General features: G+C 41.5%; 2 protein-coding genes across 2 annotated transcripts; both read left to right on the top strand.

Annotated features, from left to right (window-relative positions):
* The first annotated feature begins 2,721 nt into the window (after positions 1-2,721).
* On the top strand, positions 2,722-4,087 carry fbxo36b (F-box protein 36b). Its single transcript, XM_070974093.1, is given in 4 exon segments — positions 2,722-2,823; positions 3,080-3,520; positions 3,523-3,575; positions 4,051-4,087. Coding segments are annotated over 4 exon segments (633 nt in total).
* A 4,677-nt stretch (positions 4,088-8,764) lies between these two features.
* grk7a (G protein-coupled receptor kinase 7a) lies at positions 8,765-15,909 on the top strand. Its single transcript, XM_070973721.1, has 4 exons — positions 8,765-9,503; positions 11,277-11,732; positions 14,362-14,642; positions 14,935-15,909. The coding sequence occupies exons 1-4, from the start codon at positions 8,907-8,909 to the stop codon at positions 15,272-15,274; spliced, it is 1,674 nt and encodes a 557-aa protein (XP_070829822.1). The 5' UTR covers positions 8,765-8,906; the 3' UTR covers positions 15,275-15,909.
* Positions 15,910-18,109: the final 2,200 nt, after the last annotated feature.

Below are 18,109 nucleotides of genomic sequence, written 5' to 3'. Positions count from 1 at the left end.
TGAAATGACTATCAATTAATACTTATCTACCCCTCCCCCATTCTTTTTTTTTTCTGTACTTAATTATTTAATTTTCTGTTTTTTAATTTATTTTAATTAATATCATTTTCCAATGTATGTTTCTACTCTTGTTTATAATATAATTTATCATCTTATGCTCATGTCTTGGATTGTCTGTCGTTCTGTTCTCTGGTTATGACTTCACACGATTTTTCACTGATAATATCTTATCAAAGTAATTGTTAATAAAGAAATGGAAAAAAAACAAAACAAAACAAAAAGAGGAGGCAACAAAAGATTTTCCCACAGCTCCTCCACCTGCATTCCTTCCTGAGGAGGAGAAGCCCCAGAGCTCAACCAGGGGCTGTCCACCCCTTGACGACACAGAGAAAGGATGAGTCTGAAAGTGTCTGCAGTTCCACAGACTCGCCGCCAGGTGTCTGTCTATGAACAGTCTGTAGAGAGGAGCGCTGTTGTTGCCGCCCTTCCCCTCTTCGTCCAATAATCGATAAGTATTTGTTCTTTTGAATGTTCACTGACCAATCACTGAAGCCTCGTGCGTCATGAAACAGTGGGAAAATCTCTACATTTGTGGAGAAGTTGTATAAATCAGGGCTCTCAAGTTGTGAACTGAATTCAGAGTGAGATTTTCACTCCAATGACGACTCTTTCCATTCATGAGAGGGACGTCAACAAACTCTTCAGGAGACAGGACCCCCGGAAAGCAGCTGGACAGGATCTGTCTGCCCAACCGCCTTGAAGCACTGCGCTGATCAGCTGTCTCCAGTGTTCACAGACATTTTTAACACCTCACTGGAGACATGTCACGTGCCAGCCTGCTTCAAGTCTTCAACCATCATCCCAATTCCCGAGAAGCCAAGGACCAAGGACTTAATGACTACAGACCCCTTGCCCTGACCTCTGTGGTAATGAAGTCCTTTGAGCGCCTTGTGCTCTCACACCTCAAAGACATCACCAACCCTCTCCTGGAACCCCTGCAGTTTGTCTACAAAGCCAACAGGTCTGTAGACAACACGCATCTCCGACACAAAGACCATCAGCACCAGATCCCCCCAGGGCTGCATTCCTTCTCCTCTGCTCTTCTCCCTGTACACGAACAGCTGCACCTCCAGTCATCAGTCTGTCAAGCTCCTGAAGTTTGCGGACGACACCACCCTTATCGGACTCATCTCTGATGGCGACGAGTCTGCCTACAGGTGGGAAGGTGACCATCTGGTGACCTGGTGTAAACAAAAGAACCTAGAGCTCAACGCTCTAAAGACAGTGGCGATGGTTGTGGACTACAAGAAGAACTCAGCGTCACCTGCCCCCATCACCCTCTGTGACTCCACTATTGACACTGTGGAGCCTTTCCGCTTCCTGGGAACCATCATCTCCCAGGACCTCAAGTGGGAGCTGAACATCAGCTCCCTCATCAAGAAAGCACAGCAGAGGATGTGCTTCCTACGGCAACTGAAGAAATTCAGTCTGCCAAAGACAATGATGGTGCACTTCTACACAGCCATCATTGAGTCCATCCTCAGCTCCTCCATCACCATCTGGTACGCTGCTGCCACCGCCAAGGACAAGGAGAGACTGCAGCGTGTCATTAGGTCTGCAGAGAAGGTGATTGGCTGCAATCTCCCGTCTCTCCAGGACCTGCACGCCTCCAGGACCCTGAGGCGTGCAGGAAAGATTGTGGCTGACCCGTCCCACCCCAGACATAAACTTTGAGATACTCCCCTCTGGCAGGAGGCTGCGGTCCATCAAGACCAAAACCTCACGCCATAAGCCCCCCCCCTACTAGATGTGTCATGCACCAACTTCACCAAAGCGAATTCCTTGTATGTGTAAAACCGCACTTGGCAATAAAGGCTTTTCTGATTTCTGAATGATGGGCTGAATTGCATTAAGCTGCTTTAGTTTCAGGGTCCTGGTATTGTGCATGCTGTCACACTTTCATGGCTTACAGGGACACTTGAATAGAGGAGATGTTATTTGTGAAACCTGTGCTTTTGACAAGTTAAAAGGTCTGCTGTGGATAAAAGAAAAGACCAATTGTGGCTCTTTTTCTTCATATGTGGCTTCAACAAAGGCATGGAAAAAAACACAGACCTTTTTTACTGCAGATATTTTGACTTGTCATAGTTGCACAAGCACACTTGTGTCTCAGTCAGCCATGTCAGTGAGCCAGCATGCACAATACCAGAAATGGAATGCAGTCATTTTTAACATTATCAGTTACACCTGTTTTTGTCTTGCCAAAATATCTGCTGTGAAAAGGTCTTTTACTATGATCTGTAAATTGTGTGTTTCTGAGTGCTCTCAAACCCCCCAAAAGCTGTTAACTCTTAATGGTGCCTCTATAGTGGTTTTGTGCCAGTTCACAGGTTTGTGTCTGTTTTGCAAAGTGATGTTAAAAAGAGGACACATACTCCATCAATTTTGCTTGAATATATTAAACATTTTTAAAATACTACTGCTATACTAATACTGTTCTGCTCCTGTGGATAGGTCATTATCATCAAAACTTTACTTAGCTGCTGCTTCGATAAGCCTCAAATGTTGTATAGAGATTTTTTTTTAGCATGTTCTGTCTACAGTAGACCTGTACAGAAATGCATTCTTCTTATTATGCAGTGCTTTAGGTGTCATCACTCTATATTCAGATTATGTCTTATGAATACTGTATGTGAGGGCGAACTAATGTCAGCTAAAATAATGGGCTTCTTCCAAGGTGAGGTCAGCATGGTTTTCGGTCGCCAGTTCTTGCAGAACACCAAGGATTTGTGCAAAGGCCATCTGGAGCGCCTGTCTGACTCCTTACTTCGGGGATGATAAATTGTCTAGAACCAGAGACACAAACAGAGATGCTGGCAAAAGTCAACTGTATCCTTAGATGTAAAATATCAAGTTTATTATTTAAGGTTTCACCATTACACATTTTGTCTTCTGTCCTTCTGTCTGTTGTGTAACTACATCATTATAAATCATCAGGTATTTGATCAAAATTGGCAATTATATCAATGCAACAAAATCTGCTCTTGTGTTTATTGTAATAATTTACTTCGTTCTTCAGCTGTGTGGGTCAGAGGAGTTTTGGGAGTGGGCAGTGCGGTGTTGCTGCAACACACTTTCAGCTGAGGTAGTGTCTCTGGTGCCTGAAGTGGGCTGGTGCAACATCTTCTTCACCAGCAAGCTACAGCTGCAGAAGTTGGTCAGTCGCAGAAGACTGCAGCTGGAGGAGCAACAGAAAGAATATGTCTCCAACCCAAATACAAAGGCACAGGAATCTCCCGATGAAAGCTCACATTCAGACCAGACATCCGGTTCTGAGGAATCTCACCCAGGCATTATACCCAATCTAAGCCTTGGCACCGTCACTGGTACTGCCTTTGACACCACCTCCGACTGTGTTGACCCTGGCCGTAATCCTGAACCAGAGGCTGGCTCTGATTCCAGCATGCCTGTGTCTGGCCAATCAGTGGAGGACAACTTTGTGGTGGAAACAGCAGCGCAGAACAGAACAGTGCACTGAGCAATAGTAAAGGAGAAGACACTGAGTCAATCCTTGTGTCAGATGTTGCATATGTTCTGTGTTTCAGGATTACTGTTATATTGATATGCCTCAACCTAAAATGTGTTGTTTATTTATTATCAGAAGAATACTGATCTTTTATTTGTCAAAAGTGAAATGATCATTTTTGCATTTGTTCAGTGTGACTGATCGGTATGATTGTCAATCTTCTACATAAGTAGTATTTGTATATAATAATAGTTCATTGTAATATACAAATTGTTATATCAATATCGTTATAAGTTGTAGATTTAATATAGTTGTTTTTTCTTTTCTTTTTTTTTTTTTTTTAGCAATACCTGTATGCTATTCTCCTGTCTGTGTCTTGTAATTATGAACTAATTCAGAGTAAAACCTCAGTATCTGCTTGCCACTTTAGGATGAGACTATACCTGATAACTATACCTGATGGGACACACATATGTAATGGTAAGGTATTCATGTGATAATGAATGCTCTTCATTGTCACCCAGTCTCCTTCATCTAGCTCTTATTAGTATGGAAGAGTAGCACTTTGAAAGAGACAGTAAATTAAACATTCCTAAGTTTTTAATTGTTGAAGTTGAACTCTTAGATTAGCCTTATGTTTCCACAGTGAGGCTGATGTTGAGGCTTTAACTGGCCAGAATATTTTTTACTGTTCCCAACGTAATGGATATTTAACAACTACAACAAAACTTATCTGCAGTGTTATGTTGGTAAATGTTTAAAACCCACAAATTAAAATGTCCAATTGTAATCACAGTAAGGAAAATAACAGACAATACAAAAAATAAGATTTATTATTACAGTCAGTAGTCCAATGTACACTTTTTGCACCAATTAGGAGAAAGTTTTTACTGAGAATATGGAATTAATTGTTCTGATTGATCTGGTTATTGTTGATGTGTTACATCTTAAAGATTTACAAATACACATAAACTGATGTTGAGGTGGATTCACCCTCCACGTTTGTGTTATTGTACCTGTATAGTATGATTGTAGGTTTCAAGTTGTGAAAAACTAAAACAGTCAGTAATACTGTTAATAAAAGTGACAAAGTGGGTCAGTTCCAGTTACATCATGATGTGGATTCGTTTAAGACACAGATAATGTCTGTTAGTTTTGATAGGATTATGTGTTTAGTGCACACAGAAAAACTGTCCCCTAGGGGGCAGAAGATGCCAGTGGTAATGGCCCATTCTCACCCAGGCTTTTGCATCTGCAGCTACTTCAGTCACTGACTGCCTGATTTTTGGGACATGATAGTTGAAATCATTATGAATCGAGTGCTCTAAATCAGGTATACCCAGCAAACCGTCACTCCATGTGGCCACCTTACTTGGTATCTGACCAAACTCACCTGACCTGCTTTGCCCTAATGGTTGTACATGCAAGCAACAGTCTTCCACTCTATGAGAAGTCATAAGGAGGAGACCTTTCCATTCACCAAGTAACTCCACGCCAAGCTGCTGCCTGTCCTCCTGTAGTGTCTGATTCAAAATCAAAACCTGGCATGTCTACAAGAAGCAGTGAGCGTGACTCCAATTAAAACACGTCTCCAACCAGAACAGGTCAGCAAGATAATGTGATTGTTTCTATCTGTGTTGTGCATATGCATCCTCTTTCTTCCATGACTCCTCCACACCGCTTGCTGTCTTCTGCTGATAAAGCAGCTTTGGCTCTTCTTTCCTGAATTTTAAAGGCTGCACCCTCCATTTGCCTTTCACCATGAATGGAAGCTTTGAGAGGATGACCCTCATGTTTGTGGGGTCCTTAATTTCATCCAGCTGCTCGATATCCTCCATGGTGTTACGACAGGTAAACAGGAAAAGGGTGTATGTGTTCAGAACTTTCCCGTCCTGAGATCTGATCTGTGGTCACACCAGAGCTTAATGTTCACAGGCAGTGATTTCATGTTGTAGACTGTCAGCACATCAGCTGGTTCCACTTTAGATGGTGCAGCAAATATGTTAATTTCACACTCACCATCATATTCAGACATCATAGCAGCCTTTTGTTCATGCAGAGGAGGAAAATTCAGTGTTTCCTCTTTCCTAATTTCACTTCAGATGATTTCATGTTTGACAGCAGAGAGCTGAGAGGCTTCAGCTCTGACTCTATGCCATCACTGAGTTCATACGTCAGGTTTTCCGTCATCTCTATGAATTATTCCAGACAAACTGACACTTTGGAACAATTTTACCTTGTCTGGTGTTAGCAGCTCCACAGCAGCAACAAGACACTCCTTCACAAATCCTCCTTCTGAATGAGGTTTCAGCTTCTTGTCTATTAGCTCAGCATCAGAGAACGTGCCTTCATTACACTGTCTCTGTCAGAGTGTGGTCTTGTAAAAGCTGCTTGTTGGGCATTCAGACCGTGCAAAGAGGGTTAATTTTACCCAAATGCATTTCACCTTGCAATAATGCTCCAGATAAGCCTTTTTTTTCATCACTGTGAGCTCATCTCCACTATGAAGGTACAACAATTTAAGTAATTATCCATTTCTCTTGGAAAGCATGACACTCTGCATATAATTTGGTTTTTCTGACAGTTGGCATGATGCGTTGATGTGATATCAACTGCTACATGTACGTTTCCTGCATGGACCACATGGAAGAATGTTGGTCTCCTTTATCGCTGAAAAAACTAATTGCTTTTTTCTATTTATGGATTTCCTCGCGGGCCAGATCAAATGGTCTCTGTCAACATCATTTTCACGTATCTCTCCTGCATGGTGGGAGATTTTGCTGATGAGAAAGAACAGAAACCTTGAGGTGAATTTCAAGCGTGCAGGTGTGTACTTCATCAGTGCTGCGTTTTTGTGCCAGTTCCATGTACTTGATTTGTAAGCACTCGCTGAAACATTCCTGTTTATGCATTTCTACCTTCTTCTATTTAATCCCCACTCCTCTACTGGAATACTTTCCACCTCTTGCTTGAAAGCTTGAGAGAGGACTTAAGAGACTGGTGCCAGACCACGTAGCGGACCACGTAGCAGACCATGTGGGAAATAGGATGAGAATTCTCTGCACATCTTAACCTTTACTCCCTCCTCAGGCCAGGTTAATCCTCCCAAGGTTAAAGGAGCAGGCAGCTCAAAGATCGAACATCTAAATCTGAAAAGATCCAACATCTAAAACAGAGAAGAAGAAGAACAGAAATGTCTCTCTCTCTCTCTCTCTCTCTCTCTCTTTATTCTCCAATTGGATCCCCATTAACTGTGGTGGTCATTAAACTTCCTTGGATCGACACAAAATGATAAAAAATTAATTTATTCAATTAATTTTAAATCGTGGCATGAAAAAGACAAGAAAATGCAACATAATACAAACATAAAAACTCTTCTAATCTCCATTGTTGCCACTTCATCCCATATTTATTTTCATTGTTCATTTGTTTAAGGCTGCTGCTGCTGCTGCTGCTGCTGCAGGTGAACCCTCAACTTACCCCTCTCTGCCTTCCTTGACCTAGTTTAAGATAAAACCTGTGGTCTCTTTTCATCCACTCAGGAGGATTAAGTGCTTTACTGACACTATGACACACTGTTCATATACAGCTTGTATGACATTTGACATATTTGCCTCGTTCTCGTTAAAATTGAAGTTGTAGTTTGGGAAATATTAGTAATATAATAAATATTTCTATTCTCTCCTTCCTTGATGTAATTGGTCACTATTTTTTTTTTTTTTTTCAACCATCCTTCTCACTGTGTTGTTGTATCAGGGTCTCAGGACCTCTCTCATGGCAAGCAACGACCTTGATCTTGTGCACTGACGGCTTGAGACCATTTGAGAAAGGATTAGCTAATATTATCCAAGGTTTATCTTACTGAATTAGCCATTGCCATATCTGTAACTTGGGATTACTGCGAAAGCAACAAAGTAAGGAAAAAGCCAACTCATTACCATTATTACCATATTGAACAGTACATATTTATACAGTCTAATCAGGTCTGTCACATAAATGAGGTCATTTTCCTCTGGCTTTTCTCAAACGAACTAATAGAAAGAAGGTCTGGTGTCACATTGACATGATCCTCTGTTATCCAGCGTGGCTGAAAGAAGCAGAATAAGTGTACTTTATGGTAGAGAAACCAGCTATTGAGGCCTTGTACTCACTATGCAGTACGTCACTTATTTGATCACCATGTGATTGTAATGTCACTGGCTGCATCCCACTGAGCACCTAATGTCACTCATTTTAATTCATTATTATTTTGTACACTTAACCAACATAAGACACACATTCCATGACTGAGAAGGACCAGAGAGAATCTTTCAATGTCAAAGACATACAGCAGAGATCTCCACATGCCACATATTATTATTATTATTATTATTATTATTAGTAGTAGTAGTAGTAGTAATAGTAGTAGTAGTAGTATTATCAACAACAACAACAACAATACTACTACTACTACTACTACTACTACTACTACTACTACTACTACTAATAATAATAATAATAATAATAATAATTATAATATGTTAAACAATGACTCAATGTAGTATTGCTCAGTTCAATGATGTGTAATTTTTTTTAAAAATTATGTTTAATGTATTGTAAACATGACCTGACTAATTGAAACATTTCAAAAACAAGTATTTACTCACAGTCAAATGTGAGAAAGAGAGTGCATGAGGGCAGAAGGAGAAGACAGACGGATTAGGAGTAAGCTCTCTGAAGTACCTGCTCTTTTGAGGCTGGGAGGAGGAAAGAGAAGATGAGGATCCAGGTGGATATTCTACCATATCGTAGAGCCATGGTTTACTATATTGCCTGCCTCAGTGAAATTCATCAGCAGTAATCTGTAAAAGGCTTCAAATACAGTCTTATTTTCTCTCCATATACTGCAGTATAATATGTAAATGCCTAACTTCACAATGATCATAAGAAGATCCTGCAAAACCACTACTTTGACAGTTTCCTTTCTAGAGCATTTTTCTCCCTTTTGTTTTCTTTCTTTTTAAATGCATAGTCAACAGAACCCATTGGATCACTGTTTGAGACTACTGAACACCATTCGCACATACAGAGAGCAACAAAGCCTCTTAGGACAGAGCCCGCTTACGATTCCCTTTCTGTGCACAGCATCCTTGAATAGACCACACAAAGATCCTTAAGCCAAAATCCCTCCCTGGTATTTAATTCTAAATGAGTAATTACTGGGTGTGTCAGTGTGTCTTAGGTTTGCAGGTAGGCTGGGTGAAGGAGCTCATTTGCGTGCAGGCTTTGGAGCGAATTGCACTCTCACTCAGACACAAACATTCTGAAAGAAGTTGCATCCCTGGGGAGCCACTGAAGAACCCAGTCACTTAGGGGGGACAGACCACATACAGCCGCCAAGATGTGTGACATGGGGGGACTGGATAACCTGGTGGCCAACACGGCCTACCTAAAAGCTCAGGGTGGCGATGACAAGGAGATGAGAAAGCGCCGTCGCAGCTTGTCTCTCCCCAAGCCTGATCAATGTGCTTCTGTACGAGCATCCATCGACAAGGACTTTACATCACTTTGTGAAAGGCAGCCTATTGGCAAAAAGTATTTCCGTGACTTCCTGGCAACGAAGCCTGAATATAAGCTTGCTGCTGATTTCCTGGATGAGCTGTATGACTGGGATCTGGCTGAGGGTGCAGCAAAAGACAAGGCACGCCAAAACATCATCAACAAGTTCTGCAAGGCTGACTCCAAGAACTTCCTGTCCTTTCTCAATGATGAGATTGCTGGCAAATGCAAGGCTGTGACAGATGCCACCTTTGAGGAGGTGATGAAAGGCAAAGTCATGGAAGGTGTAAGAGAATATCTAAAAGCCAAACCCTTCACAGATTACCAGGCCAGCCCATTCTTTGATAAATTCCTCCAGTGGAAAGAGTATGAGAGACAGCCCATCAGTGATAAATACTTTTATGAGTTCAGAACTCTGGGCAAAGGAGGCTTCGGAGAGGTAAGCATGCAAACACGCCTACATATAGTTTCAAGCAAGTCTGTTGAAATATGTGCTATGACAAACAATTTATCTTTGAACACTGCTTTTAGTTGCAGGACTCTAAATGCTCCTTACATATAATGGTATAATCCATTTCAAAAATATGTATTACTATCATATTGTTTATAGTATGTATGGAAAAAAGAAAAAAGAAATCAAAATAATACGCATATAACAACTTTTGGAATTCTAATGATGGAGCTACAGAAGTAGTGTTACAATGCAGTGCCAGCGTCAATCCATTCTTAGGAAACCTCTAAGCTGCAGAGGAACATTTGCTTTGAAGCATAAGAAAGGATATTTTAGGACAAGAGATCATACCTTACATAATCGTGAGGATTTACCTTGTCTCAAGGTGACCATGTGGACTTGTAGCATACAGGCCTTTCTCTTGAATTTAAAGAAAATCATGGCTGATGTTTCGCAAAGTAACAAATACAAAGCCACAATGCAGGAAGCAGTGATATTGCTTTGATAGAGCTACTTAAGTGCTGTGGTCGTTCAAATGCTGATAAAGAGAGATTGTTATTGTCTTATTGAGATCAAGAGCCCTTTCTTCAATATGGACCTGAAGATGTCAGTAGAGCACAGAAAAAAATAACTCAGCACCTAAGAATATAAAATCACTCCAGAATGGTTTCTGGCTTGTCTGTTTTGACAGGCAAACTGTTATGGAAACATAGTAAAAGAGCCAGAATATCAGGGACCGAAAATGATATGAGTTCTGGTGAAAGAAAAACATTGTTGTGATAATCATCTGAAAGATTTGAGACTGGTGAGAGATGTCTGAAAAAAGTCAAAGGCAAATTGTCAGAAGTTACCATGGCTCACATGCACATAGAGAGGGCCCACAATTGACCCTTGAGGAACCTCTTCTCTGAGTCAAGCTCTTAGCAACAAGCTTGAGCATACATCCCAGAATAAGGAAAGTTATTAAGATAAATACAATAATACAGGTGTAGACAGCAGTTTAAACATCTAAAATGATTTCAGTAATTTTTAACTATATTGTTAATTAAAACAAAGGTAAAGGCAGCTACTAAACCTTGTCTAAATCCACTGTGGCTAAAATGCTAATTTCTTCTAAAGCAGCAAAAACAGGGGTTTAAAGTTTGAAACTGCTCATGTAACTGTCTTAGCAGTGCAAATGCAGTGGACAAACCTCATTGTCTGCCTATAGAGAAGGAAATAAACATTACATTAAAGGTGTGAGTGAGACAGGTGGCAAATGGAGTGCCAAGACTCCGCTGGGACACAAGGGTCAAGCCAGGTTGGCTTCTTCAACCTTCAGTCCAACCAGTGGTTTTGACATCAGGGTCAGGTTTAAGAGAAATCTTAAAATATGACAAAGCAAGCACACACCGTCCCTCTGTTTCTCTAAAAGAGGCCATTTTTGTGATTATATCAATGGTGATATCACGAAAAATGTGATGCATAGATCGATGAGTTAGAGTATCAGCCTCATTTATTCTGTTTGATGTACTGTACTAAAGTTCTGTTTTGTAAGTTTTGTACACTGTCAAACACAAGACAAGTTATAATCAAATTTCAGTTGTCTGATCAGTGAAGCAGAGTGCTTCCTGTGCTGCCCACACACCTGCCTGTCAGCCTGGTACCAGCAGACCATGTTTTGGCTCTGTGAAAAATTAGCTCTAATATATCCAATGAGAACTGTGTAAACATTGGAAATACAAAAGCCCATCTTTTTTAACAAATAATGCCTTTCTCCAGGTATGCGCTGTTCAGGTGAAGAACACAGGCCAGATGTATGCCTGTAAGAAGTTGTGTAAAAAGCGACTGAAGAAGAAGGGTGGGGAGAAGATGGCCCTGTTGGAGAAGAAGATCTTGGAGAAGGTTAACAGCCTGTTTCTGGTCAACTTGGCCTACGCTTATGACACCAAGACCCACCTGTGCCTTGTCATGACCCTGATGAACGGAGGAGACCTCAAGTACCACATTTACAACATAGGCTATGATGGCAAGGGTGCAGACAAGGGCATTGAGATGAAGCGCATCATCCACTACACAGCGCAGATCACCACCGGCATTCTGCATCTGCACGACATGAATATCATATACCGTGACATGAAGCCAGAGAACGTGTTGCTGGATAGCCAAGGCCAGTGCCGACTTTCAGATTTGGGTCTGGCCATCGAGCTTGCTCCAGAGAAGACTGTTACACAGATGGTGAGTAGCAGTGACATTCTGGTTGAAATGGCAAATGCCAGCCTCTTCCCTTTCGAAACCCAATAAAGAAGTGCTCTAAGTGCACTAAATTGCACTCTCAAAGCCATTAGGTTGCTGCTAATATGAGAGGACCTGGATGATGTCAGCAGTGATAATGGGAATCATAATAGACTTTACATCATGGTGAAAGATGTCTAGCTTACAGGGCCATTTCATCTATTATTCAAGGTCTTTGAACTTTCACACACCAAATGGCGGACAGGCTGTTATGCGTAGCTGATCTTTAAACGAGCAGGATTTGAAGTCATCATCTGCAGGGTTGGACTAAGTTTAAGAGCACACATACACACAAACTGCAACAGAAAAGAAATAGAAAGAAACACTGGTTGCTGGGTGGCACCTCATCTACATCTGCACCCTCTCTGGGTTCATTTATCTGAAGATGAGGATGAAGCTAAAAACTGGACTCAGGCTCTTAGACAGACTGCCGGTCTTGGTGGGGGCTTTTCTTTTAAATCCGGACAGGGATTAACAGAATGCTTAAAGATCTGTGCAATGAGAGTCTCTGAATCCATTATGTAACTCATTTGATCCTTAAGCAGTCAGATTATAGCCGGGCCATTTATAGGCCACCATTTTGTGTAGGGGCTATGTTGGAAACCTCGGAGGTCCAGCGCTTGTAACAGTCACAGTCAATATATGTAAGAAGGTTTCTCTCAGCAGCTTGGGTACAGAGATTTAGTTATTTCTGTAGAGGCCTTACCTTGAGAGAACTGCCTCAGCAGTGTGCCCTCTCATCTGCAGAACACTTCAGTTAGGCTCTAGTCTATAATTCTTCTTCTTGCCATGAGCAAGAGTAACAGTCATCAGTGAGTTCAGCTTGATGTTCCACCACTGGCTCTTGCATCTAAATGAGGATGACTCAACAATATGCAAAAGAAAAGGTTGTCAGTGACAGACATCGTGACGGCCTGTCAAATCAGATGCCTTAAAAATTTGTCAGGTGCTGACAGAAATGTTTAATAGAGATGGGGCATGACCACAAACTTACAAAATGAGTGAAGAATTTGAGAATGAGCAAGAGTACAGAACATTGTCTTCAAATATCTTCCATTTTTGTCTCATGACACCTACAGTATGTTAGACCTGACATGCCATAACCTATGGATGACCTGAGAAAGATAAAGTATTCTTTCTTCGGGACTTACTTGCAGTAGCAAAGAGTAAGCTCTCAGTTCCATGAAAGTCCAGTAAGCTCATTATCCAGTACTCTGATGCTCCTCAACCAGCCAAAACGGCTGGGCTAACCTCCTACAGGCAAGGCTGGCTTTGGTCCGCTAATCCTCTTAGTGGGCATTACACAAGTCTGTCCCTGATTAGATTGACAGATCCCAGTAAAAAGCTGTTGAATGTTGAAGATATTTAGACATATTATTTTGCAAACAAGGTGACTTCAACTGGGATGAAAAATATCAGTGAGATCAGATCAGATCAGATTCATTTAGTCACCCGTCATGAAAGAGCTTTGCCCCTTCAATGGACCAGAGTGTGCAGGTTCTTTCTTTGTGAAGTTAAACTGATTACCAACAGATACACACGTCAGGTGAACAGAACGTTGTTACAATAAGCCACCAGGGAAAGTTGAAAATAATGCAACAGTTTAGAGTTACATGCCGGGCGGCATGGAAGTTAAGATGAGGACAAAAAGAGTTGCATGCCATAAAGGACAGCTCTCGCATTAGTGTAATGATCATAATCTGTCATGCAAAAAACACACAAAAAAACCCCAACCTACAACAATGTGCACATTTTCATGACACTCACAGTAGCAGTTGTAAGTTGTAAGAGCTTGCTAAATGATTCAGTGTCTGATGGTGTCAATGCAAAATCAGTTGCTTTGCGGTCATGCTAATGTCTCTTAGGTGATGCTATATTAAAGTGCTGTAAAAGGACAGTGCACTTGCAGTCCCTTTAAAACACTTCATGTGCTAACATAGGATTTTCCTGAAAAAGATTTTTGCGGCAGGGTTTCTTCAGGAGCTCTTGACTCCAGTCAACGCACCAGTTTTCCATGTATGTGCATTAATTATACATTAGAGGCATGTCTGTGTGTTGTCTGGGTGCTACGCATTTCTGCTGGTGGATGGATCATCCAGAAATGGCCAGACTTTATATAAGAGGCTGGACAACTCTGTCAGTGTGTAGACACACATGACTCTTGACAGGTAGTAGGCTTAGCATTAGGATTAAGCTCCTGGTTCGAGGATGCAGGTCAGGTCATAGAGGGAGGGGAACCAAGGAGCAGGCCCAGAGCAGGCAAGAGAGACGAAGGTCAAAGTAACACAGAGGGAGACAGAAAGAGAGGATGGCAAAGACGAGAGTAAAGCTATTAGTGACCCAGGCAACTGACGAACAGTATGCAACACTCGTCAATGTCACTTGAATGAAGGTTGTATTGTCGTTGTTGGAAAGTAGTTCTTTATTATTCTGTCCATCCAGAAGGCTGTACCTCTGTTCTTTCTGTTCATGAACATGGCTATGCACCGTTTGCAATGTTCATGTCATGTCCTGATGTATTGATGTGCCTCATATTCAATTCAGTGCCCCTACCCTCCTCTCTCTCCTCCAGGCTGGTACTGGAGCATACATGGCCCCCGAGCTCCTGAACAAAACTCCATACAGGACATCAGTGGACTGGTGGGCCCTGGGCTGCAGTATCTATGAGATGGTGGCTGGCTACACGCCTTTCAAAGGCCCAGAGAGTAAGAAGGAGAAGGTGGAGAAGGAAGAGGTGCAGCGCCGCATTATCAACGAGGAGCCCAAGTGGGAGCACAGGTGCTTTGATGCTGTCACCAAGGACATCATCCAGCAATTCCTCAAGAAGAAAATCGAAGAGCGCCTTGGCATGAAGTAAGAGCAAGTCATGTGCTGTTGGCAGTGGCTACACTCAGTGGCGTAGAGAATTTGACGTGTTGTCAATTTTTGGTTTATTGGAATTAGTGTGGAATATTGATGAACAGAATATGATTCAAATTTTGGAGCAACAGGCTTATTAAGAATGATCTGATTGAGTAAGGGAACCATCAAGCTGACAACGCGTTCACCTTAACTGTAACCAAAAGTTTCCACATCTTACTTCATTAAATCTGGCGGTGTACTTTTCAAACACTGATGGAGAAGTATATTTTTGCTGTCTCATTAGGAACAACATGGAGGATCCCAGGAAGCACGAGTGGTTCAAGTCCATCAACTTCCCCCGTCTGGAGGCCGGGCTGGTGGATCCTCCTTGGACGCCCAAGCCCAACGTTGTCTATGCTAAGGACACCGGCGACATTGCCGAATTCTCCGAGATCAAGGGCATCGAGTTTGACGCCAAGGACGATAAATTCTTCAAGGAATTTAGCACGGGCGCTGTGGCCATTCCGTGGCAGCAGGAGATGGTTGAGACCGGACTGTTTGATGAGCTTAATGATCCCAACAGGAAAGAGGGTGGAGGAGATCCCGATGATGAAAAGAAGTCTGGCACGTGTATATTGCTGTGAGAAGCCACATGCTTGATGTCAGAAACCAGTAATAACACTCAATTATTTGTGTTTATCAGTCAGATGTACTTAACATTGGTGTAAAAGATGTTTCAGGAAGAGGCGAGCATGAGCCTCTATGCTGGGAAAGATGTACCACCCCTCTCTTGTAAGGATGCTCATGGTTTAGAGATCTACTGCTTTTGAGGCAAGGTTCAGTAAAACTTGGAAGATGTGATGATATATTTTGGGCATTGTCTCTCTGGTTCACAGCTTTTCTTGCAAATATACATATGTAATGATGTAGACGTGCAACCACGTTGAACATAAATGATCGCTAGGAGTAATTCACAATCGTTTCATTAAGGATGCTAGTGTTAGATTGCTAAGTTAAAGGGCTTTGTGCCAGAAACACTATGTTACTTTATGAAGAAAATGTCTAATTCCAAACGGCCTGAGAAGTGAATTTTCAGACAGTGTTTGCAGTAGAATTACCTGCTGAAACAATGCTGTTACATTCAACATTAAGCTTTAAACCAATTGGAACAAACGTCCTCTAGACCTTGAAACTGTTTGGTTTGTTTCTCCTAGTGGACTTTTCAAACATTACATCATTTCTTAGCACTCCCCCTCCATTATTGATGCCATTATGAGGTCACGCTGTTTCTACAATACAAAAGATTTTTAAGCATGCGACAGTGATAGTTCTAGTGCTTATTTAATTCTATATGCTGTGATCCTAAACCTTATAATTAAGGCTGATCACTGCATTTACATCCTACATATTTTAGTTTTATATAAAACATAAAAGGCAATTGTTGCGATTGTATTTATTGTATATAAAGAAATCTATCTATATCTATGCACAGAGAGAGCGAGAGGCAAAGATGTAAGTCATTTAGAATTTATTTGAAAGAAAATGAAGAATACTGAACACCCTTTCACTGAGTCGCTCTACTGTTGGTGCTATGAGGCTCAACTCAGTGACAAATGGAGAGTCTGTATCGCTGAGATGCTGGGAGAGCGATGAGTGCAGGAACAGACGTTCATTGCTGCATATGAAGGAGGCAAATTAGAGGATTTGGGCAATAATTTCCTGCAGCAGGAATGTGCAGGTTGCCCTGTCCGCAGCCCTGAAACACTGTGATGCTTCAGGGCCCTTTTCTTAGTTTGAGATGAGTGAGAATAACTCAAACTAGCCAGATCCTGAAAAAAGACTCCACTGTTGTGGTCATTAAGCTGAGTGTAGAGACTTGGGTTAGTCCAAAAGAAAATCCTTGTTATTCTTGTTTACTTGTCTCAGGGTAATTATTTCCAGATTTTGGGCAGAGTTGAGTTTTTACAGTTAATGTTAATATGATATAAATATATATGATATGTGTACTTGTAAATATAACACGAGAGGAATGGCTACTATAGAAATAGTAAGGCAGAGATTTCCTTGAATCTTGAATCATTTGAATTAAAATATATGTCTTTTAAAATGTGTGTCTGTTGTGTGACTGTGAATGTTCATGTGTTCGTCTCTATACATTTGTTGCAGTGTTAGGGCTTAAAAAGGCTTCCAGAGTACCACCAGTGTCAGGGAAGGCCTCAAATTGTGCCATGTTATGCATGTTCTCCGGCCTAAATATAACCACAGAGAAAGTGCTGCCAGGGACTCTGGAGTAAAACCTAAAAATATCAGCTGCATTAATCCCTTTCAGGATGCTGACTACAGCCAGGCTGTGCTCCAGGCTGCCGCAAATTGGCAAGTTCACCTCTTAGCTGATAAGGCGATAACCAGTGTTATCCTTGCGCCTTCTTTGCTTAAATCAGCTTCAAATCCCCTCAGGTGAAGTATCTTGATGTTACTGCCAAGTGACGGTCAGAAAACAGCAGCTACAGTAATGAGCTGGGAAATGTTATTTCATCACATTTTGACATCTGATTCTTTTTTAAAATTTTTTTTAGAAAGACAAATCTAAGAATCAGCCAATTGCCTGTGAGTGCTGAACAGGGAAATGTGAGCCCACTGATACTGATCAAACGCACCAAACGCAGGTAGCAGAGGCTCATTTAGAGATATTACCAAATCAAATTTTCCAAATAATTTGAAATAAAATGAGATTTCCATGTACCTGACACAATTTAACACAAGTTTACTGGATGTGATTTTAGTGGTGGAGGTGAAAAAAACAAACTGCAGCTTTTACCCTCTTTGCTCATTTCACCTGATACTGTAGAAACCAGTGGGATGTTTTGCTGTGTGGAAGTGTCAACATTGATTTGTGTTGTCAGAAAAGACACAAGATAGAGCATTGGGAAATGTAAGACACTTCACTAACCTCCTCAGCGTCTGAGCCACACTCTCGCCCTCAGCTCGCCATGTTTCTGGCTCCCTCCTGTGGCGCCTCATTTCTACCACAATGATGGTGAGAATAAGGCTGACAGCTCAGTGATAGGAGGCCAAGACATTATCTCAGCAATGTCACTCAGTGCGCCTGGTTTCTTTCTGCTGTCAAGTTATGAAGCCCACAAACAACTTGCAGTTCAGATTCTTGTGTGTTTTGTAATTCTTCTTACGTCCATTGACCTGACTTTGCTCAAAAACAGAGACAAACCAGCTGAACAACCTAACAGAGCGTTGAAATACTTGGACAGTGAGTATTAGATGGTACTAGGTATTAGGGAAAACTTAAATAAGATTTTACATTTGTATACATGAAACATACAGCATATAGAAAGATTTTTAAAGATTAATCAGTATTTCATAACCTTTTGGGCTTGTGACAACAAGCGGTGGTTAAGGCGCCTTATGACATTTCAAGCATCATTGAGTCGTTGGCGGTCCCACCAAAGACTGATGTCCCCTCT

This window comes from Chaetodon trifascialis, chromosome 11, assembly GCF_039877785.1.
Source record: "Chaetodon trifascialis isolate fChaTrf1 chromosome 11, fChaTrf1.hap1, whole genome shotgun sequence".
NCBI classification, from domain to species: Eukaryota; Metazoa; Chordata; class Actinopteri; order Chaetodontiformes; family Chaetodontidae; genus Chaetodon; species Chaetodon trifascialis.
Note: the sequence above shows the minus strand (reverse complement) of the source record. Positions and strands in the feature narration are given on the sequence as shown.